Source organism: Thermobia domestica, chromosome 13 (genome assembly GCF_964235325.1).
Source record: "Thermobia domestica chromosome 13, izTheDome1.hap1.1, whole genome shotgun sequence".
NCBI lineage: Eukaryota > Metazoa > Arthropoda > Insecta > Zygentoma > Lepismatidae > Thermobia > Thermobia domestica.
In genome coordinates, this window is record NC_137466.1 from 164,036,165 (window position 1) to 164,059,740 (window position 23,576).

General features: G+C 34.1%; 1 protein-coding gene across 2 annotated transcripts in view; it reads left to right on the top strand.

Moving 5' to 3' along the window:
- The window catches only part of SNF4Agamma (SNF4/AMP-activated protein kinase gamma subunit), a 924,355-nt gene that overhangs the window by 796,929 nt on the left and 103,850 nt on the right, over positions 1 to 23,576 (top strand). For both annotated transcript variants that reach the window (XM_081736798.1, XM_081736797.1), the window contains one exon: positions 15,277 to 15,325. In XM_081736798.1, the coding sequence (XP_081592924.1) occupies positions 15,277 to 15,325 (49 nt within the window). The remainder of the gene's footprint in view (positions 1 to 15,276; positions 15,326 to 23,576) is intronic.

Sequence of the window (23,576 nt, forward strand, 5' to 3'; positions counted from 1 at the left end):
AAAAAAAAAAAAAAAAAAACACTGAAGTGGCAGTATACCGGAATAGGCATAATTGCAGTAGACATAATTGCAAGAAGAAATTTACGATGGGCAAAAGGAATCGTTGACTGGATATAAACAGGCAAGAAGCAACCGAAGAGTTCTTATGCAAAATATTTTGACGAAATCAGCAAGCACTGCGATGTGACGTGGAAAGGAATTGCTCATAATAAATGATGGGAGAAAAGTTGATACTTTTATCCAGCAGTGGGTGGTTGACAATGGTCGTTGCTGATGGTAATGATACCAAGGATTAGAGATGCAAGAGCTTAAAATGACTTTTTTTTCAAAAGAATCGAAATTTTCTTAACTTTTTTGCCTGGGAAATTTAGGGCCTCTAAAAAAATTAACAAAGAAATATCAGTTTGTCTCACCTCTCATTTCTTACGGTAACACGTAAAAAATATTAATTAATACATTTTGAAAGAAAAAAATAAATGAAAATTTCAAAAGTCAAAGAAAATTGGTCATTCAGTAGAAAAGAAAACGTTCAAATATATGGACTCAATGGATCATCTAGATCGAACAAACTGTTTGCAAACGATTAGGGAATTATTATTTTAAATTTAGAAAAGTGCATATTTTAGAAATTAGGTCACATTTTATATGAGTGCAAATGTCGAATGGAAATGCCTTTGTATCACGCTGAGGAATCTTTCAAATTTGGAAAAGTAGAAGTTATTGTTTACGCTATTACTAAGGTTTTAACTTCAAATTTGTTGACACAAGATTCTATGGAGGAAATAACTTTACAGCCGTGCTGGACTTACTGACATATCTAAAATGTCAGTTCGTTACTTTAATTTTGCAAACAGAATTCATATTAGACGCTAGAAACAGAATTCATATTAGACGCTAGAAACAGAACTCATATTAGACGCTAGAAACAGAATTCATATTAGACGCTAGAAACAGAATTCATATTAGACGCTAGAAACAGAATTCATATTAGACGCTAGAAACAGAACTCATATTAGACGCTAGAAACAGAATTCATATTAGACGCTAGAAACAGAACTCATATTAGACGCTAGAAACAGAATTCATATTAGACGCTAGAAACAGAACTCATATTAGACGCTAGAAACAGAATTCATATTAGACGCTAGAAACAGAACTCATATTAGACGCTAGAAACAGAATTCATATTAGACGCTAGAAACAGAACTCATATTAGACGCTAGAAACAGAACTCATACTAGACGCTAGAAACAGAATTCATATTAGACAGAATATTTGAAATTCTAGAGCAGTGTTTACCGAACTGATGATATGATATGAGCGTAATTTTGTGAAAGAAAAATGAAATGGAATCTTTCAGTTTTGTGTCCCACGGTTATGCCGTGTAGGCTAAAGCAGACGGTGATGAGGATAAATGCATTAAATTGTGTAATGAAGAAAGTGGGAGGAAACCCACGCACACGGTGTTTGTCCAACACAAAGCTTAGTGGTTTAACGTTTTTTTTTATTTAAAGAAAAAATGGAAAGAAACTTTAGTTTAACGTCCCACAATCATGCCCTTCAGGGTAAAGGAGATGGATAAATTAATAAAAATGAATGTTGTGCTTTCCCACCGGGAATCGAACAGTGCATCAAAGGCGCACGCGCTATCCACAAGACCAGCGAGGGGAGGATGTATATGTTTTTATTCAAGGTAGTATTATTTTCTTATCTGCAAATTTGAATTTAGTCAACTGAAGAAAATACAAATAACGAGATGTATACCTTCAGGCACTTATCGAGTAATTAGGCAACCAAAACGACAGCAGTGTAGTGCCCGGTTGCATAACTTACCCTTTCAGGCAAAATCAGTTTGGAAATGACTCATATGATAACCCTCTCCGAATTAAATATGAGACTCTCAGTATTGTATGTTTTGTGTTGTAACGATACTATATGAATTCAAGAATAACCTACTAGAAAACAAAGGTGATATTAAATAAGAAAATCATTTTAAAAAACTCCCCTCAAAAAGTTCCATTTCAAAAACTGACTTATTTTTTAAAAATCCTACAAAGAGAAGAGAGCGTACTTTTTTCAATCTTTACACAGTACACAAACTACTTTCATTTCAACCAACAATAATTCCATTGAACACTTATTTTCAGCCTAATGGTGTGTGACTTACTTTACTTCCTTACTTAATGCATCCTCTTCTACCTTTCGCTGTAGAGGGGTTTCCAGATACCTCTCCATTCATTTCTACCGGTATTTCTTCCTACTGTTACCAACTTCTTTCATGGAACCTTCTTATTCTTTATTATTTCTCATATACATGTTTTCCTTCGTCTTTCGTTTGTTTTCTGTAACTTTTACGTGATATACTTATTTTATTATTCTCTTTTCGTCCATTCGTATCAAGTGACTGAACCATCTTAGCTGGATTTTTTGTATTTCAACCTCTAGTGGTATTACTTTTAGCATTTCTCTCATTTTGATATCCATCATACTTTTTTTTTTTTTTGTCGGTTTAACTTAATTCATATTGACTCTGGAACTATTACTTAAACTGGCCAGACTCTGGAACTGGTCAGACTATTTTTTTTCTGACCAGAGTATATATATTCATTTACTAAAAGTACAATAAGTCGTAACAGTTTCAATAACTTAATGTTATCTTCATCAGATGTTAACTCATATTTTAATTTTAATAAAGTATATACTCTGCTCAGAAAAAAATAATTGTTTTGTTGGTTTGTATTTAAAATCCAGGATTCACAAGAGTATGTTAATATTATTATAGTTTGTACACAGCTTTGAATACGATTGTTTTTGTTCTTTTTGTTAGTACTTTTTTGTTCAGGTTTTGTGACTAATCCATTAAAACATCTCCTTGCTGCTGCTACTTTATTAGTAGTTTTCACACACCGTGCGCGTAGGTTTTCTCGGGGTTCTCCCATTTCCTCCCACTTTCTTCATTCCACCATTTCTTTCATTTCTCATCATCACCCGTCTCCTTTTGCCTAGCCGGCATAATCGTGGCATGTAAAACTTTATAAAGATTTAATTTCATTTTCTATTAGTAATTTCTATGTCTATTCTGCCTTCTTTGTTTATCCAAGTTCTTAAATATTTATCCACTTGTTCTATTGTTTCCGTCTTAATTTTGATTTCATGTTTCTTTTATCTCCTTTAGAAATTTTCATCGATTTTGTTTTGCCTATATTTATTTTTAAACTTCTCTTTGTCATGTGGTCTTCCCGAAGCTTTAAGTTGTAATTCAAATTTTCTTCGAATTCGGCTATTAGTATAGATCGTCTGGAAATGCTAATTTGCCATTTTTTCTTATTTCATTTTCCAGTATTCTACTACATACCACACATTTTCCTTCTTTCACAACATAATCTGGTACTAAATTAAACCAACTAGGACTAAGGCACAACCTTGTTTTAACTCCTGATGCAGTAGGAAATTCTTTGGAAATTTCATCACATATTCTCACGCAATTTATTGGTCGTCTGTAGTAGTTCTGAGTTACATTTGATAGCTTATTATTTACTTTCCTATTTCCAAGATTTTCTCCATATTTCTTCTCCACTGACTGTATCAAATGCTTTTGTTAAGTCTATAAAACGGAGGTGAATTTCTTTGTTTTGATATATTCCTTTTTCTATAATTTCTCTTAACGTAAATATTTGGTCTTGTTTACTTCAGTCAAGCTTAAATCCACTTTGAGTATTTTCTAGTTGCAGTTCTATTACCTTCCTTAATCTTTCATTAAGAATTCGTGCAAAAAAAAATGGTATTCAGGAGCAAAATCCCTCTATATATATTGCAGTCTTTATCTCCTTTCTTATAAATGGACACTATCACTGCAAATTCCTAATCGCTAACACTTGTTCTCTCTCCCAGATAAAGTTAAATATTTTTAGTAGTGTTCCTAACCTTCCTAAATGTTTGATCATTTTTGGAGTAATTCCATCGTGTTCTGATGCTGTCCCAACTTTTATCTTCGTTATTGTTCTTTCCAGCTGTTTATCTTGAATGTTATTTCCTGTCTTGACATTTTCTTCTCTTTTATGCTTTTCTGTCTTTTTGTATTTTTTTTATTTCCCCTGTCTGCATATTTCCTAAATCCTTTTCTCATCTTCTGGGTTCTTCTATTTTCTTCATGTGATGCTTCTTCCTTTTCTTTCAATGTTTCTTCGAAATATTCTCTCCATCATTTTATTATATCCTCGTCCTTAACCAACACTTTTCCTTCTTTGTTCCATATTCTTTTAATGATAGTTTACTTTTAATTTTTTCTGACACTTTTTAATGGACCATAGAATAATTTTGCATTTCCTTGGTAATTCTCTTGTAGCCCTTTTCCGTAAGGTTTTCCAAGCTTCCTTTTTAATTTTTATTACTAATTCCTTAACCTTCTCCCTCTGCTCTTTATATTTCACATAGTCGTCATCCTTTTTAGTAGATAGGTATTTTTTCCATCTCTTTTTCTTTTCTTTGAATTATTCTTGGATTTTGAATCGCGTCATGCTCTTCTTTTAGTTTGTGAGCCTCCAATTTATTATTTTCCACATATGTGCTCGGCTGTTTTAAGATAATTATTTTAAACTGTTCGCATAGTTCCTCTATGTCCTCCATTTCTTCTTCCTGTAGAAATCTTTTGAATATTTCTTTGTTTTTTTTGTATACATTTTCCTAACTCTTTCTTATGATAATTTCGTAATCCTAATTTTCTGTGGGGTTTTCATTTCCTAGAATTTTGTTTTCTTTAGTTACTATTAATTCTATTAATAAACTTCTCTTTCTTTGATGTCCCTTCTCTTGTGTATAAATGAATGATTAAATTTTGTATTTAGTTCTTGTTCTGTTGTTCTGCTGTTAGTTCCTGTTCTTTTCCATTTATTCCTTTAAAACTTCAGATTCCAATCCCTATATGTTCTTATCCTCACCTTGTTTATTATAAGGACATTCCAACTGGCTCCCTGTTTTCCTTTTTGTTTTATGGTTTATTAATTCCGACATACAGACCATCAGTATGTAGTATACTTGTGAAGAAGAGGTTGCCTTTTATAGATGTTGTCGCTACTTTTTGTTGGGCTGCTGTTCTGTCAAATTAAGCTCTACTTTCTTCCTGTCTCGTTCGGGCTGGGACCAGCAATGACGTATTATTATTATTATTATTATTATTATTATTATTATTATTATTATTATTATTATTATTATTATTATTATTATTATTATTAATATGTAATTGACCGTGGCTAACCCCTAGTATCATGCTATTTACGTAAGACGTTCTGATATGTACAGCGAATTAGAACTGGTCTACTCCTTCACAAAATTTAAGCATTACTGAATAGGTCAAAACAGGGATGATGAGCATTTGATTTAACTAGATCTAAATTAGCAACAGTCGTGTCGGTTCGCGTGGTCGCGGGTTCGATTCCCGGTGGGGTACAGTTGAACGATCAAAGTGGTTCGGATTTCACTTAAATTAGTAGGTGTACGTCTCGTTTAGCATAGCAGGCATAACCGTGGGACGTTAAACTAAATCAAACCAAAAGCAACAGTCGTGATGTTGGTTGTTTTCGAAAAAGTATCTGAAACAAACTGAGTACAAGAGTGTGATCATGTTCCTATTAAAAAATAAGAAAATACTTAATAAATAATTTTGTGATATTTTTAAAAAGAACAGGGCATGTAGGAGTTGCACATTGTATTTTTTTTTTTTACAAAAAGAAAAGAGATTAAGTACATTAGTTTTTTTTTTTTTTTTTTGTCAAATCTTACACAATCTGGCAGAGCTTCCACCGTAATGATATTGTACTTTTTTTTTTTTTTTTTTTTTTTTTGTAACTAACTAATGACAATATCAGGGATACTTACTCAGATATTATTTGTTCCCTAGCAAGTTTTAGGGGTGCAGTATGAAGCATAAAATGGGTATGCCTTCTCCTCTGAGGGGCAAGAAGCCAATAAAACAACTGAAAGGAGGTAATCATAAAAGTAAATAGGTTTCATGTAATGTATACTAAATGTATAAATTAAAATTGCACTATTAGATACCCATTATAGAGTCCCACAGGAATCGCGCATTCATAGAAACGGCGTAATTCTCGGAGGTGGGAAAATTTTTGAGAACCATGATCTTTTGATGTTTTCGTACGTAGTGCCTCATATGTTTTCGCAATAACTTGTTCAGTTTTATTTCGTAAGCAGAGGATTTTTTTTTTCTTATAAAACACATTTTCCATATTGCTGATGCACACTGGTTTACCCATTTACATCTTTGAAAAATGCTGTACGTTCACTGCAAGTGAGTAATACAGAAGGGGGTATTGGAAATTTGAAAATGACGTAAGTGCTAGTTTCACCAAAATTTGAAAATGACGTAAGCTTAACTACGTGCAGTACGTATGACAAGGAGGGGAAAAAAATTCTATACAAGCTGCATTGTAGTATTTCAGTACTTCATACAGTAACGAACCCTCATCTTTATGATATTTTCTCCCATTAAATGCTAATAATGTAGAATTTCCCACCTGGCTCAGTTGTTTGCGCTCTAGCTTTTGGTGCTGGGGACCAGATTTTTGAACCCTGGATGGATTCATGTTGTTTAGTTTACCTGTCAGACTATACCTAGATTCACGTATCATATAATCATGGAGGTGAAAAGGGATATTTTTATGTTGAACAGAAAACGTTGTATTTTCGAGTTGATTGGAATAAATTAATGTTAGTATATGAAAAAAAAAAGTATCTTTTCATGGAGTGCTAGATGAAATTTTTGTCGTCACTCGTTGTCAACACAGAGCTCCCTCGTGGCTAAGCGGTTAGCGTACACGCCTTCGGCGTGGGAGACCCGGGTTCGATTCCCGGCGGGAGCTCATGTGGTTCGGATTCCACGTTAATCAGTAGGTCCACGTCTCTTATAGCCTCGCTGCTGAACGGGACGCTAAACTAAAATCAACTCAACTCAACTCGTTGTCAACACATTTTATTTTGTGTGAATTTTTTTTTTTTTTTTTTTTTTAGAAATAACGAGACCTAAACACTGCGAAATTATAATACCGCTAATTTTACAGTAATTGAGGAGTATAATGCAATAAGGATGTAAGTCTGAAACATGCAGCTGGAGAAAAACGTTGAAAATATTTAAGTAGTGTTATTTTCTTACATAAAACAATGTAATGGGCAGCATTTTATTCCGATATTGAATTGAAATGTTACCAGGAGGCTAAATACGCATGGCAAAAGCCACAAATTCGTTTGATGCAAAAATGGCGTAAATTCGCGTACGCCCTTATTACATCAAGCTCCTCAATTAAGTGATATCTTCAAATAGATAAAAGATAATCGAAATGTGGAACAAGAGCGCCCTAGATAATATTATTTTGCATGATGTACCATTATCAGGAGTCACCTAGTAGCTTTCTGTTTGCTGCCATTTAGAAACGCGAAAATAAATGCCAATTTTCTAAATGGCAGGAAATCGACAGCAGACAAGTGAGTCGTGATCAAGGTATCACATGTAATATAATATTGTGTAGCGAGGTCTTGTTCCACTTTTTGATTATCTTTTATCTATTTCAAGATATCACATAATTACTCTAAAATTGGCGGTATTTTAATTTCGCTGTCATGAGGCCTCTTAATGGTTAATTCTTTGTTGTACATACAAAAAGCCGATCGTTCTAAAGTTTGCTGTTTTTTTTTTTTATATATATATATATACATGTTCTCCATGCCAAAGTTTTTTAGATTTTAAATTGCAATCTGGTGTAGAGAGGGGAAAGGAGGGGAGGGAAAGGGAATTAAATAGCAGATAGACTATAATTAACATGATTTTTATTTTGCATTTCCGGTTTTAAACAAGTTTTATTTCCTCCCCTGAGGATCAGACGATTGTTTTAATTGTTTTTAATGCAAATTAGAAATGACTTTTTTTTAACGTTTTATGGGATACATTCCATTTCATTTCATTTTGTTTTGTTTTATTTTTACGACCGAACGAAGAAGAAAATGCACGAGAAAACTAGGTTTAGTATACTTGCCAACAGTTTGTTATAAATGTTTCATCAAATCATTAATGTCTGTTTTTTTTTTTTTTTTTTTTTTTTTACTGCCCTAGAAAACTGTATTTTCTCTTGTGTTATTTATGTTTCATAAAATACTAGTACTTATTGAGGCTTTTGTCATTCGTTTGAAAAGGAAAGTGATGTAATAAGTCACTGTTCTAACGCTCTTCAATTGCCAAGTTCTGCACAAGGTCAGATAAATACTGTCTATATAGAACACGAATTGAAAAATGAAAGACAGTGGGTGTACTTAATGGGATCTTCGATTTTACCATCGTCTTCGTTGATTCAAGGTCGGTTTCTTTTTATTCACTTTAATTGTTCTTCTTAATCCTACTAAATACATAATGAAATTGCCTCTGTTACATATGGTTTGCATCCTTTCTGAAAGTCTAGTCACAGCCACACACATACACATAAAACAAAAGTCCTGTGCAGCGAGCACCAGGGTATGAATTCAATGTATTTTGTTACACAGAACCCAAATTTCAAAACCCCAGGACGATTTACCGTGCCAGTTTTGTTTTTTGGTTGAAAACGATGTGTCCTTCCTATCCAAAATCGGTCAAGGTTTTCGCCCATAACAAAGAATTGACACGGTCAATTGTCGGATTTCGAAATTTGGATTCTGGGTAAGAAAATAATTTTTTTTTTTTTTTTTTTTTTGTATAGCTGTGTTACATGTATCCTCGCTATCAAAAATCGCTCAGATGTTTCGCACATCATAAAAAAACTGACACAGGTCAATCGTCCTGGGGTTCGAAATTTTGATTCCGTGTGACAAAATACATGGAATCCGTACTCTGGGCTCCGATGCACAGAACTTTTATTTGTGTGTGTGTGTGTGTGGCTGTGTTCTTCTCAGTCCGTCAAAATACATAATGAAATTTCATCTGTTACGTATAATTGTATCCTGTCTAAAAGACTGATGTAGAACAAATGGAACAACACACACATATACACACAAAAATGAATATTTATAGGAAGAATATGAATAAAATTTACATACAAAATGACTACTATGTTCTTTTACCAGTCTTCATTCGCCGACATTTTATTCTCGAAATATGATCCTTTTCATATCGTTCTGAGCGATTTGCCGCAAACTGAAACTCCAAAATGACGTAATTGCACCCTATAATTTTCCTCCATGTTTTTGTGTGGGTATTCACTTCCCCCAAAATTTTCTGTTGTTGTTTCCGAATAAATGAAAATTGGGTCAAAAGCAGCATCATTTCCACGTGCGTGATGAAAAATTGGCGAAGGCCCTAGTGTAATACTGCATATCTTATGTACGTGGAAAGATATCGCAGTCAAGCTCCCCCCCCAAAAAAAAAAACAGGAAGTCGCACCCGATAACTGCAGTGACGTACGGATAATCCCGACAGACAACTGGAGAATTCACACATACACGAGAATCCCCATTGCGTGGCGACCTCTCTATTCCCGTATCTGCATCATTAGCTTTGTCAGTAATATTCTTGAAAGTGTGGAAATCCAGATTATCAATGGTATCCCCTTTCACAGTCACAGTTTTAATGGTATCCTCTGTCTCAGTCACGATGGTATCCTCTTTACTAAAGATGATCCTCTTACTGTACTATTCTACGTGGAAAATTCTGTGGGATTGAGATCAGAAGTGAAGTAGACACACCATGTCTGAATTTGGTATTGCCAAAATGTCAAGAGTCAAAGAATTCTACCGAAATTTTAAATCTTTTACGATTTTTAAAGGAATTCATCTCAATTGGTCTGTATTTTCCCTTAGCTAAAACTCTGCCTTCCTGTAATTATAAAAAAAAAGTTTTGAGTATCTTATATTGAAGAAATATTAATTTAATTGACATACGCTGGTCAATATTTGTGTAATTAAATCCATAACCACTCAGTGCATGTGCAGATATTATTGTTATTCCTGATTGTCAATCTAATTATTATTATTATTATTATTATTATTATTATTATTATTATTATTATTATTATTATTATTATTATTATTATTATTATTATTATTATTATTATTATTTTATGCTAGAATTATGACAGCCCTTCATACGAGGACTGCAACGTTGAGACATTTAATTAGTGTTGAAGTCTTTCAGGATTTCTGTATCAGATTTCCATTTTGTATGAACTAGGGTATGGCGGATGACCAACCAGAGCATACGTACACTTTAATGCACAGGAGGTGGTTTCGGATAAAGTGAACAAACAATTGATAAGAATTCTGATCTCTGTTTGGCTTCATTTCTTCATCAAGAGCTTGACGTGGGAGATCCGGGTTCGATTCCCGGCGGGAACTCATATGGTTTGGATTCCACGTTCATTAGTAGGTCCTCTCTCATATAGCCTCACTGCTGAAAGGGACGTTAAACTCAAAATCGACTCGACTCTTCTTCAAGAGCAATTTAAAAAAAAACAGCACAGATAGGGGGGGATATATCAATTTGCTTGAAAAATAGCATCGACAAACGACAATAAATCTAAATAGGAGATTCTGTGTATATTAAGGAGCTCCCATTTCTCTATTGTAGACATCGAACGTTTCAAGACCTCCTAGTTTCCACTGCGCCCATCATACTGCATTTGTGTGAGCTGTTGGTTTATTCTTATTGTGCTAACCAAGTAAATTTCATAGGCTCAATTTTCATCTCTGCATGTTAAAAGTGCAATTTAGTCACATACGTAGTATTTTCCTTTCGGAGATAAATTTTCGCATATTAGTTATGCATATTGCATGCCGTAGGCTATCATCATTCCGATCCTCAAAAGCTATCTTCATTTTAATATAATGATGAGGCTCTCCCATTTGGACATCCTATTTTATACATATTAATAGATAATATTTGCTGTGTGAAGATGCACAAATGGAAATTGGCATTATTGTGCTTGGTATGTTTGCTAGAAGATTGAACTTGTTTTTACAAATCATTTACCAATGTTACCAAATACTTTTGCTAGTTTTCTCACCCTTGTCAGTCATGTAAAGAAAGAACGAAAAAAAAGATGATGAAATAGAAGAGAAAACTTGCACCTTTCTGGCAATATTGGATTTTTTTTTTTTTTTTTTTTTTTTTTGGTCACAGGGAAACAGACGACTTAACGATCCTGAGTCGCTCTGACGTCAAAGGAAAGAGAATGAGAAATGATACGACAAAGCCAGACCAGGCCAGGCACACACACACACACTTGTTTTTCTCTTCTGTATGGAACGTCAGGCAGAGTTGAAAGGGACCAATGGTGGCTCAGATGATTGATCGGGAAGCTCTTTTGTAATTTCAAATGACGTTGGAATTGCTTTCTCCTCACAGTTTGTAAATGTTTTATTCTCCGCCCTCCAAAAACAGCATTCCTTTTCGTTACATGCATCACCATGTTACGCTTGATATCACTTCGGGATAAAATAGATGAGTAGCAGTTATTCTTCTAAATGTGTTCCATGCTGCGGATATGTATGTAGTGTTGCCTACATGATAGGATACTCGTTTATGGTCTCTGTAGCATGTTTCATTGATAGCATGGCATGAAGAGCATTAGTGTACATTTTATTTTTCTCAAGGACACATAAGCTAAAAGGGTGAAAATTAAGGTGCTTAATGGCAAGTTGAGCGTGTGAAGGAAACTAAAGTAATAGTCGCTAGTACTGAATTTCTACTTCCGAAATAATATTGAAACTTCACATGTATGTATCTCCAAAGCCTTATTTTCTTTCGCAACTTACGTAACCTAGTTTTCCTTTGAGTAAGGTAAATAATATGAGCCTCATATACAAGGACGATACTTCTAGAAGTGAACTCAAGACCTGTTTCACAATCGGCAATGGAAAAATTAAATCATATTCTCAATCATGGGCAACTCTGTAATGTAGTCAGGTGCATTTCCAGTTAATACGAATAATAATTATTATTTAAAAATAATTGTGGAGATTTATTTCTGTATAGGAATGAGAAGCAACGAAGCAAAAAGTTTAGTAATTTTAATATGGAGTCTGCAATCTTGATTGATGTCCATGAGAGATTTGGCAACATAGCTAAATTCACGATGCGTAATGTTACCCTGTGCTCACGTGTTCTGGCTTAGATCTTTCTCGCATTAGCCTGCCTCAGAGAACAGATCTTTAAATGCTTGTCCTTACGTACAAGGTAATCATATTTTTAATGTGACTGAGAAAACGTGGTTTCTAAGTACATCTTTGTAGCAGGCTGGCGAGTGAATTTCTTCAGCTCTGTGGTGATTTTTGCGCGCTTCATACGATAAAGTTGGGCGTAGGAAGAAGTACCTGCTAGTCGCGAGAGAAAGAATGACTTATATCTTTTCAAGGACGAGATAGCAGTAGGTTTTTGACGATTGGATTGTATTTCCTTTAAGACATAAGAAAAATAATAAAATACTGTCTTAATGGACTTAGGTTGATTTAAGTGTTAATTTTCTTTTGCAAGCATTTAGCGAACGAACGAACATTCTTAAATTAAATTTTAAATTGATTTACCCCTGAAATATTATTGTGAAAGCAAACATGCAAATTGACAAATGAATATGTTAGTGTTTCAAGACTTGTAATTTAAATAAAAACTTATAAAATACCAATAAGTAATATTAGGCAGTTGTCAAGTAATGTAAGTAGTTTGAAGTGGAGAACATTGACGGGAAGTTCAGTAAATTCGGTCCCCGCTAGACATGCGGAATTTCACACATATTTTGGAGCTTTCTCATGGATACATATTTGGTTAACATATGTTTCGCATGGGATACCAGGGTTCAAGTCCCGGTAGCAGCACGTGTGATTAAGATTCATATCCGTTAAATAGTAGGTATACGACATGGTGCTGAAAATGAATGGCCGGAAGAATTTCCTTTTGTTTTAGGAACGATCGAAATCTAACGAATACTTGGAATTTCAGTACATCATGAAAGATATTATCGTGTTTCTATTTCACAAGTTAGTAAATGTTGGATCCTGTGGTGTGGTCCTGCAATCCAGATTTTCTTGGAGATGATATAGTATGATGAGGAAAAGTCTATGCTGTGAGGACTGATCTGCTCTCCAACTTGGCCAACTGCACCGGACGTGATTCACAGCCCACGTTAATAATAAGTTCCATCCTTCATGATCTCGGTGATACAGGTACATAAAGACGCGAAACGAAAACTCAAAAAACTGTATCTCGCAAACTAAGCACCTAGAACACATTTTTCCTTACTGCGAAATTAAAGTACCGCTAATTTCACAGTAATTATGTGATATCTTCAAATAGATAAAAAAAAAATCTAAATGTGGAACAAGAGCACCCTCGACAATATTATTTTGCATGAGGTACCGTTATCATATGTCACCTAGTAGCTTTCCGTTTGCAGCCATTTAAAAACGCGAAAATAAATGCCGATTTTCTAAATGGCTGGAAGTCGAAAGCAGATAAGTGAGTCGTGATAACGGTATCTCATGTAAAATAATATTGTCTACTGTACTCTGTTTCTACATATCAGTTATCTTTAATCTATTTGAAGATATCACTTAATTACTGTAAAATTAGCAGTACTTTAATTTCGCCATGATGGGGCCTCTTAATATGTAATTCATGTAAACTCATGTTGTTAATACTACCAATTGTGGACCCTTCATATATTTTTAGTTTATTTTTCCCTTGTTTTTTTTTCTTTTTTTCCTCATTTGTTAGTTGGTAACTTGTTAGTTTTTCACACAACACATCACTTTAACGTGGGGTTCGAACCACGTATACTTAGGTTCGAATCTCTAGGATTGTGATTAGATAGCACGCAAGTCGGGAACTTAATTTAGACCATGCCTCGCGAATATAGTTTAAAACAACTGTGGATAGACCATAAACATTTACACTACTTTAAAAATTGATTGGCATACGAACCTGTTGAAGACATGTATAATGTGCTACTCCTCCTCATTCTTCTAAAAACAAATTTTATGATTTTTGAAAGGGTCAAGAGAGATTCCTCACTCTCCACTCCCTCTTCTGAACATTTGAAGTGGTAAATATGTACCGCTTCAAACAGAACATAAAATTTGCTGTAGTCTTACGATCTACTTAAGTGTTTATTTCTCCCTGAAAAGAAAAAAAAAATCTGCATGCATCCATGACTCATAAGTTTAGAATGTACGGTATTGTAGTATGTTGTTTGTATATAGCTATGGAAAACTTGTCAGAAGAGTCAAAAAAAGTCACACTTTTATTTGATATAGTTTTACATATAAAGGACAGTATAAGGCTTTTGGCGTTTAGTATCGTGCTCGTATGATCAAATTTCATCGTAGCTTGATTTCGAAGGTACTGCCTGCGGCTATTTATCGCTCCATGCGATGGCTTCATTTGCCACACTCTCCTTTCTCCAAAAAAAAAAAAAAAAAAAAAAATCTTAAAAGCCACGATTTTAAGTATGCTATCCCATTATAAACAATGAATGGGAAGGAAAACGCACTCGCACTCAGAAAGGCGTAAACACTACAAATACAATTTCGTTGTGTCTGTTTTTTTCTTTAAATAATAATGTGTTAGTGAAAGATAAAGCAAACACACCTGCAGAGGAAAGATGATGATAATCCTTTTTATAAAATTTAGTGTCGAGCTTCAATCTCAATATATCAGTTTGCAATTCCAGTGTAACTTGCTCTTTTATCTTTATTTCTTGATATTCTTTTTACATTTGTTAAATTAAAAAAAAAAACTTGTTTCCACCTTTAATGATAAGGAACTTCTTGTGACGAAGCGAAGACTAGTTTTCATGTCAAAATTGTGGTTAACTAACTTAAATGGAACAGGTGTTTGCTACTGTTCGAAAAATTGAGTTCTTGTATTTGACAACAATCAAGCAATTCATGCTGGAATTTGTTTGACCATTTTGCTTTAGCACTGTCCGTGTGAATAAACTAATGCGACCTAAACGTGGTTAATGATGTAGTATTCAAATAGATTAGTTTAGTAAATTTAACTACCAACATCATAAAGTCTCTTTCCAACAACAAATATTTATTTTAAATAATATAGTAATGAGAGATTTTGCCGCCCAGTGCAAATGCACGTGTTGTATATATGGTATAGCCGACCCTGGGTTCAGCACATGCTTATTATTATTTATTTGTATTTTTAAATGACTGTTGCTTTCATTTAACTGTCTTTTTACCACTCCTATTGTAACTCAAATTAAATACGTATAATTAATTAATGATTTTTACTTTCAGCTCCCAGTGGCGGATCCGTTCCTGGAGAAAGTTGACCTCTCCGACCTTGGTAAGTAATGATTAATTTTTGATGTAATCACGTTCTGTAAATAAGAGTGTTACAGTCGGGAAAGCAAAATCACTAGTGCGTGTAAAAAACACTATTGTTTAACAATATAATTGAAGGTCTGAAAAAGCTCTTGAGCTACGAACTTGGAAGTTATCATATGGTCTTTTGTTCATTACTATTCCGTGATTTCAAGCTGATATATTCGTTTCCTACCTCCGAAAAGACACTAACATTCTGCCTATTGTGTGCACAGAAAATGTAAAAACAGTTTTGGGACCGCGGTGACTCAGTGGTAACCCCCCTTCTGGTACATGGGGTTCTTGGTTCGGTCCCAGCTGGCGCCAAGTGAGCTTGTGGGCCAACACTGGCGTGGGTTTTCAAGAGGTTCTTCCGTTTCTTCCCACTTTCTTCATTTCATTCATTTCTCATTATCATCGTCTCCGTTAGTCTAGCCGGTATAACCATGGGACGTAAAACTTAAAGATTTCAATTTCATTTGTAAAAACAATTTTCGAGAAGTGGTTTCTGAATTATATGGTGTAAGTAATAATAGGTAACAATAGTAACGTGGTGAGATATTACTAACACAAATGGAACCAGGGCAGGGGGAGAGGAAACAATCATGATAGTAATATGCCGACGAGAAATGATTCGCGGAGGAATTTAAACAGTAACGAAATGTTGTTGACGAGCATTTGAAGCGGTTATGATAACTGCATGGATTTGTTAAGAACTTATAAATATGGACAATGATTGAATAGTTTCCTAAAAGTAATCTCGAAATATCCAGTGGATTAATGCATCACCAGTATGTGCAAAATTAAGGAAGTTTCTTTCTTTGTTTCTTTCTTAAAAGGGGTTTTCGAGAATTCTATGTTTTTAGTGTCCTTTTTCAGCAGTGAGGGTATTTGAGACCTACTGCTAAATATGGGATCCGAATCAAATGATTTCCCACCAGGAATTGAAGCTGAGACTCACGCACCAAAGGGAGAAATACTAACCGTTTGTCCGTAAACAAGTGTGAAGAAAAGAATTTAGTTTGACAATACTATCTAATTCTTATGCAGTTGGAACGATTTGACTTGAGTGGATAATTTCTCTTAAACAAATCACGTTCCTCCGAATTCTGTTGAACTGCAGTTAAATTAGCTCATTAACCTCGGAAGGAAAAGATACAGGGCTATCGGTTTATGCTGGCAGCTGTACATACTCTTTCCACGCTAATGTGTATATATACCTAGGTAGGTATATACTTATTTTCAGAGGGTTATAAATCGAGTTGCGTTGATGGTGCATGTGTTTATTATCCCTTATATCAATAATAAAATTTACCTATGAAAAGCTTGAGATTTCTTAAATGCAAGACTTACAAGACTCTTGCATGTAAGACCAAGACTGGATGTGCAAGACCAAGACCAAGGATTCCAGTGCAAGACCAAGACAAGACTGGATGTGCAAGACCAAGACCAAGGATTCCAGTGCAAGACCAAGACAAGACTGGATGTGCAAGACCAAGACCACTCCAGTCTTGGTGTTGGTCTTGCATTTGCTCATCACTAGTCAAAACAGAACCTTGCAAGCATATGTTGTTTCGATTCATTTTAGTCAAACATGGATAGATGGGATCGCAAGGGACCGCCAACTTAATTCCACTTATCTAGTTTCGTACTTAGCAAATTGAAATAAACATCTCACTTATAGAGGTAATGTTGAAAGACAAAATTCCCAGTAATAGAGATTTCTCAGTTATCAAGGTTTGGTTATTTTATTGTTATTTTATTTGAAAGGGTATCGAGGTTCGCTATTTTTTATAGTTATTTGTTAATTATCTAATGTATTTTATTTATTGAACATTCTCCAGTTTAGATAGCTTTTTCGCAAAATTTCAATAAGAGTTTTTCTATTTCACATACAGATACAGTATTTACGGTGTATGTGGAATAACAAACAGTGGACACAAAATAAGATGACAAGAAGTTTAAGAGTAGATTTACAATAACCTAAATGAACAAATACGCATATATTTAAAAAAAAAAAAAAAAGAAAGTAAACTTGCCTTCTATAATGTCACAGACCTTTCTACATTTATTTGTAGATACGTTCAGTTTATTTTTTATATAAAATTTTGATTGATTAAATATTATTAGTAGTAGTATTGTAATTGAATGTGGTTAAACAGGAGAATTCGTGGATATTTTTTTTTTTTTTTTTTTTTTTGCGCAAAGAAGTTATTCTTCCTCACGATTGAATATCTCATACTGTACCGTGTCACTGCACAGAAGGAAGTTTTTCTTGTATACAAACTAGTAATCTTACAAGATAATTCTCGTTCTTCTGTATTTATATATTTTTTAATATTACAACGGAGACGTTGCTTGCATATACACATGTGTGTATGACTTCATTTAACTAGTTTAAACGATTAGTGGAATCTTTTGATGGTTACAGTCTACCAATCATAATCATGCTGAGATACTAAGAAGGTGACCGACCAGTAACGTGAATGATAGAGCAGGGTGTGTGACAAATTTGATTTTTGTTTTAATTGCGTAACGTAATGATTCCCTGAAACGCATTGAATCTGCAGTTTTCAGGTGGGAGAAACTTTCTGAACTGAGTTTCGATTTCGACTAGCGAAAAGTCATTTAGGGCCGACTTTGTGTAATCTGACTTGATAGAAGGGTTGACTGACTGCATATTTAATGGAGACGTCAGCGTTAACGCCGAAAATCTCCAAAGATAAAAGAACACTGTTCAAGAACTCAGGCTTGTCAAAAATATAAATTTATCTTAAGATTGAACTAATAAATAAAACAAAAAATCTGTATAAAATTATAAAGAGGTCGTGATAAAGTATAAATAAATAAATAGAATAAACTATATAATCAATAACATGGTACTGTTATGTGTTATTGCTATTAACATATAGCATACCTTTATCAAAATGAATGAAAGGTTATTTAGAAATTTAAAAAAATAACTAAAAATATTAATTATTTGGAAATGTAATATCGTACTTGTTTTGGACGAGTAATTATAAAACTTTTTGAAAAGATTCTTAACAAACTTCACACACAACCCAGTTGTTAAAAGTGGTACAAGCAACAGATACAGAATAATATACTGTAGAAGTGTTCGGAAACTTTGCAGTACAACCCCTGTGCTTTTATGCAACCACGATCACACTAAAGAATGTATGGTTGCCTATAAGTCTGTTAATTTGCCATAATTAACCCAGCATTTGTTGAGGTGTTTCATAGTATAACTTTAAATATTGCCATCATATCCTGTCCAAATGTATGTAGGACCACGGGGAAGGTATGCTCTTTCGGAAAGAAAGAAAAAAGAATCAAAATTGGTTCCCCATGTTGAAGATATACATGGACATTCGCAGAACATACATATAAGCGGACTGAGTTGAGTACAAACTCTTTTTTTTTTTTTTAATTTGTTAATAACAAACGAGAAGAAATAATACAGGGTGGCCCAAAAGTAGTATACACCCCTGCATTGATCAAGTATAACATTCTAGTTTATGGGTTTATTTGCTTCGGCTCTTCCGAGCTTAAGATGTAAATAAAAACACATTAAAAACAAATAATAAAGAAACTAAGTCTTTCTGATGGATAACAATAAGAAATGATATAAAATGCAATGAGCTGATTAGTGCGGTACTGTATACCTACTTTTGGGCCACCCTATATAATAAGAAATAATGATTATAATAATACGAGTAATAAAAAAAACTCAAACCATTAAGAATAGCCTTAGTAGCTTTAGATAATCTATAAAATTAAATCAATTAGTGCGTCGTGTTCGTGGTTCGATGTCCGACCACGGCAAGTTTGTTGTGGATGTCATCACGTTGTGAGAGTCCCATATCCTCCCACATTCTCATTCCACCAATTATCTCACCAACATTCACTTCCATTAATTCAGGTATCTCCTTTAACCTGAAGAGTATAAGCACAGAACGTAAAACTAGAAATTTCATTTCAAAATTAAAACCGAGTTCGTGAAAAAAGAGTTAAGAAAAGTATAAATAAAGAATAAAACATGTAACAAGTGACGTCCAGGAGACGAGAAAGAACTTTCATGACTGTCTTTTTTCTTCGAGAGACGAGACAGCTTCAAATGTGCTTTTGTGGGCAACGCTAATAACAAGCAAAGTAATTATACTTCCGCTGCTGTTACTCCCGGCCTGACCTAACCCACTTTATTTATCCTCATTGGCCTTTGTTTACCTCGCTGTGTTGCAATTTAGCGCACATCCAAGAAAACTTGCACAGCTGTTTCACTTTTGTTCATTGGCGTGACGTGGCAACGACCGAGTGCTTTCAAGGACATTGTTATCAGCAGCCAATGAGAAGCGCGCTATCTGATGGTGTTTTCTGCTTTAAACTCTACTGCACGTGATTGGAGGATGGTTAATAGAGTAACACGAGTTATAAAAGTAGCAGTAATAATTTCATGATGGAAGAAGCTCATGCTTTTGCTTAATGACGGTTTATGGTACAGAAAATAACCATTAAAATCGATGCATCTGTGTCGAAGTTACGCGTAAACACAGACATAAATTATATATTCATTACATTTATTAGGTATTCTCAAATTGGTGCCCACGGACTACAGAGCACTATTCTACAGGTCAAAATAAATCCAATATATATATATATATATATATATATATATATATATATATATATATATATATACAGGGTGCGGCACGTAAAACCGGCCCGTCGTAATATTCTGGTATATTGTGTTTTTGACAACACTTAAATAATCTACCTTCCTACCAAGAGATGACGTGTCGAGGTCCGGTCGACTTACGTGACCTGCAGCAGTCACGTGCAGCCGCAGCCAGTGAAACTTGTCGAAACCAGTTGAGAAAAAGGCCTCGTTGTGTTAAGCCGGGTGAGTGTCAGTGTGTGATAATGCCGTATTCGATACCCGAGCGTGTTGCCATTGTTGAAGGGTTCATTCTCTCTGGATCTTTTGTGAAAACAAAGAATTTGTTTCGGGAGAAATTTCCAGGACGTTCTGTGCCAGCAAAAAGTACCATTCAGGAATTGATTGAAAAATGGCGGCGTACAGGATCGGTTCAAAATGCTCCCAGGAACAGACGACCATCTGTCTGCACACCTGAATTAAAGATGCAGGTGGAGGAGATAATGACAAGAAGTCCTCGAAAGTCAACCAGGAGATTGAGTCAACATATTCAATACATTACATTTCATTTATGTGTTGTAGTTAATCATATTCAATACATTACATTTCATTTTATGTGTTCACTTTACGTGCCGGTTTTACGTGCCGCACCCTATATATATATATATATATATATATATATATATAGTATACCTTTCGAATCTTCGTCTGGAAATGAGAGTTACTACACTGTGTGGTAGCATTGAACATATAGAACTATAGAGTAAATCTACGAATCCATCTAATAGTTACATGGATTCTTTCCAGATGGCAGTTAAAGTCGATAGACGTTGACACTAGCACCACATATTACTGTAACAATCGATATAACTGTTTGATGGATTCGTAGAGCAATACTGACGTTTCAAAGTTAATCTACGACGTTTCCATACTGTGAAATTTTTGATTCTCTATAGCAGCTGAGGGATACTCCGGAGAGTATAACATTATATAGCATTTTCGCTTTATTTTGGGCTTTAGAATAGCATTCTGTTGTTCGTGGGCGCCATTTTTAGAACACCCAATATATATATATATATATATATATATATATATATATATATATATATATATGCCAGGTGGAATTCAGAACTTCCTCCTCTTTTTGAAGTCGGTTAAAAATGAGGTTGAATTACTCCGTTTTCTGGTATAATATTGATTTAGATACAGTATACCTCGATTTACATTAAAAGACTACTTTGAAGTGAGAAAATCCGAAACTTCGGTGAGTTTGAGCTACCATCAACCGGATTCCCTACGTAGTAACTACATATTTCGAATCATTTCCTGTTATAGTCTTGGTTGTTATGGAACGAGAAACCGGAACTTCAGCTAGTCTTGAATAACGATTCTATAGAAATCTCACAGTCTTTTGAGATTTGAAGTAGCGGTTAGTGTGTTCTATTTAAAAAAGTAAAATGATAGATGAAATGTCATTTGGATCCGGAAACAATGTAATATTATTGACAGACATGCAAACGTTTGTCCAGGAAGAACCATGCCACTTTCTGTACGTTACCTGTTGATAATAGGATTTAAAAGCAGAGCGGAGCACGCGATCATGAATAAATAAGTGGATTCAATTGGAATGATATAACTTGCAGAGATAAAGTGTATATCTGTACTCTAAAATGTAAAACTGAGTTTGATTTTCTTTCTTTATTTTTTTTAGACATGTTTTGTTAGCTTTCTTCTATTCTGTGTTTGTTATTCAGACCTCCTGACTGACTCTGGAAATTTAAAACCGAAGTAGTACGTACATCAGTAGTTGGAAGCTTGTTTTGTTAATAGACAAAAAAGTATTGTGTTAGTGCCGATTGAAATGTCCGATAAACATGTCACGTTCAGATGCTGACAAAAGAAACACGACAATAAGTGTGTAGTCAAAAGTAGTTTTCCCCTTTGGATCCATCCTTTTTTACAATTGGTCTCGCAAAGCTTAGATTTAACTGCAAAGGACGTTTCATTTCACACTCGGAAGTATATTTGATCCCGTTTAAGGTAATAATAATAATCTTTCCAAACAATAAACAGCAATAGTCTCAGCTTTTATTCTGTGCGTCATGCTTATTATTATTATTATTATTATTATTATTATTATTATTATTATTATTATTATTATTATTATTATTATTATTATTATTATTTTACGTTCCACGATTATGCACCAAGGCTACACGAGACAGTAATGATTGGATGAATGATAATAATGGAATCACAAAAGTAGGAGGAAATGGGAGAACCCCGAGAGAACCCATGCACATGGTGTTTGTTCACCAGAGAGCCGGGAGGTCAGATCGAACCAGGGACACCAGAGGTGAACTCTCCACTACTGAGCCACCGCGGCCCCATGCTAATTTCTATTAATAATCAGTTCTGCTAGAAGATGTCACTTGCCTATTTGTTATAACTACATATTATCATGTATATAATCAGTTATTTAACTCAACAAAGCGTTGTGTGTAATAAAGTCCTTGAATTGCGTGAATATGGTATGGAGTTTGGGGTGGTTGCGAGGAAACTTTATGAAAAAGTTTAATGTAAACAATTTGAGCTTTCAATTCAAGCATGATGTTTAGTGTAAACAATTAGAGCTTTTAATCAAGCATGATGTTTAATGTAAACTATTAGAGATTTTAATCAAGCATGATGTTTAATGTAAACTATTAGAGATTTTAATCAAGCATGATGTTTAATATAAACTATTAGAGATTTTAATCAAACGTGATGTTTAATGTAAACTATTAGAGCTTTTAATCAAGCATGATGTTTCATGTAAACAATTAGAGTTTTTAATCAAGCATGATGTTTAATGTAAACGATTAGATCTTTTAATCAAGCATGATGTTTAATGTAAACAATTAGAGCTTTTAATAAGCATGATTTTACCCTATAGCGGGGCAAACAGTGCTAGGAACAGCTATCAACTAAATACAGCACTTTATGAAAATCAGATATTGGTACACACTAAAAATATATGCTTACTGAGTAAGCTTCGAGTCAATTATATAATTTATATCCTGACCGCTTCTCGCAGGGACTCTAAAATGTTATCCATACTTCGTAATTATAAGCAATAAGATCGTAACATACTCTAAATGAAAACTAATTCCTGACTTTGTAGCACACGAACAGCTTTGGTTCGCCTGACAGGGTTTACTTGATGATCTGAAATCAACATGTCGGCTATCCAGAATCGTTGTTTGTGGATTTTTATACCTATCTCTTAATCCTTGTAGATCCCCAATTACTTCACGAAACTGGTCCATCATAAGATATTCCGTGTTTCTGTTCGGAATCGATATCGATATTAAGGGTACCAAAGGCTCTTGCGTTTACCACTTGTATGTTACATACATATGTACATGTTACGTGTGTATGCATATTGTATATATATATATATATATATATATATATATATATATATATATATATATATATATAATATTATGTGCATACATATGTAGAAGTAACGAAATTAGTATTAAGAAAGGACAGTGAATATTAAAATAAACTCAAGTTAAAACGTACATAAACTTGA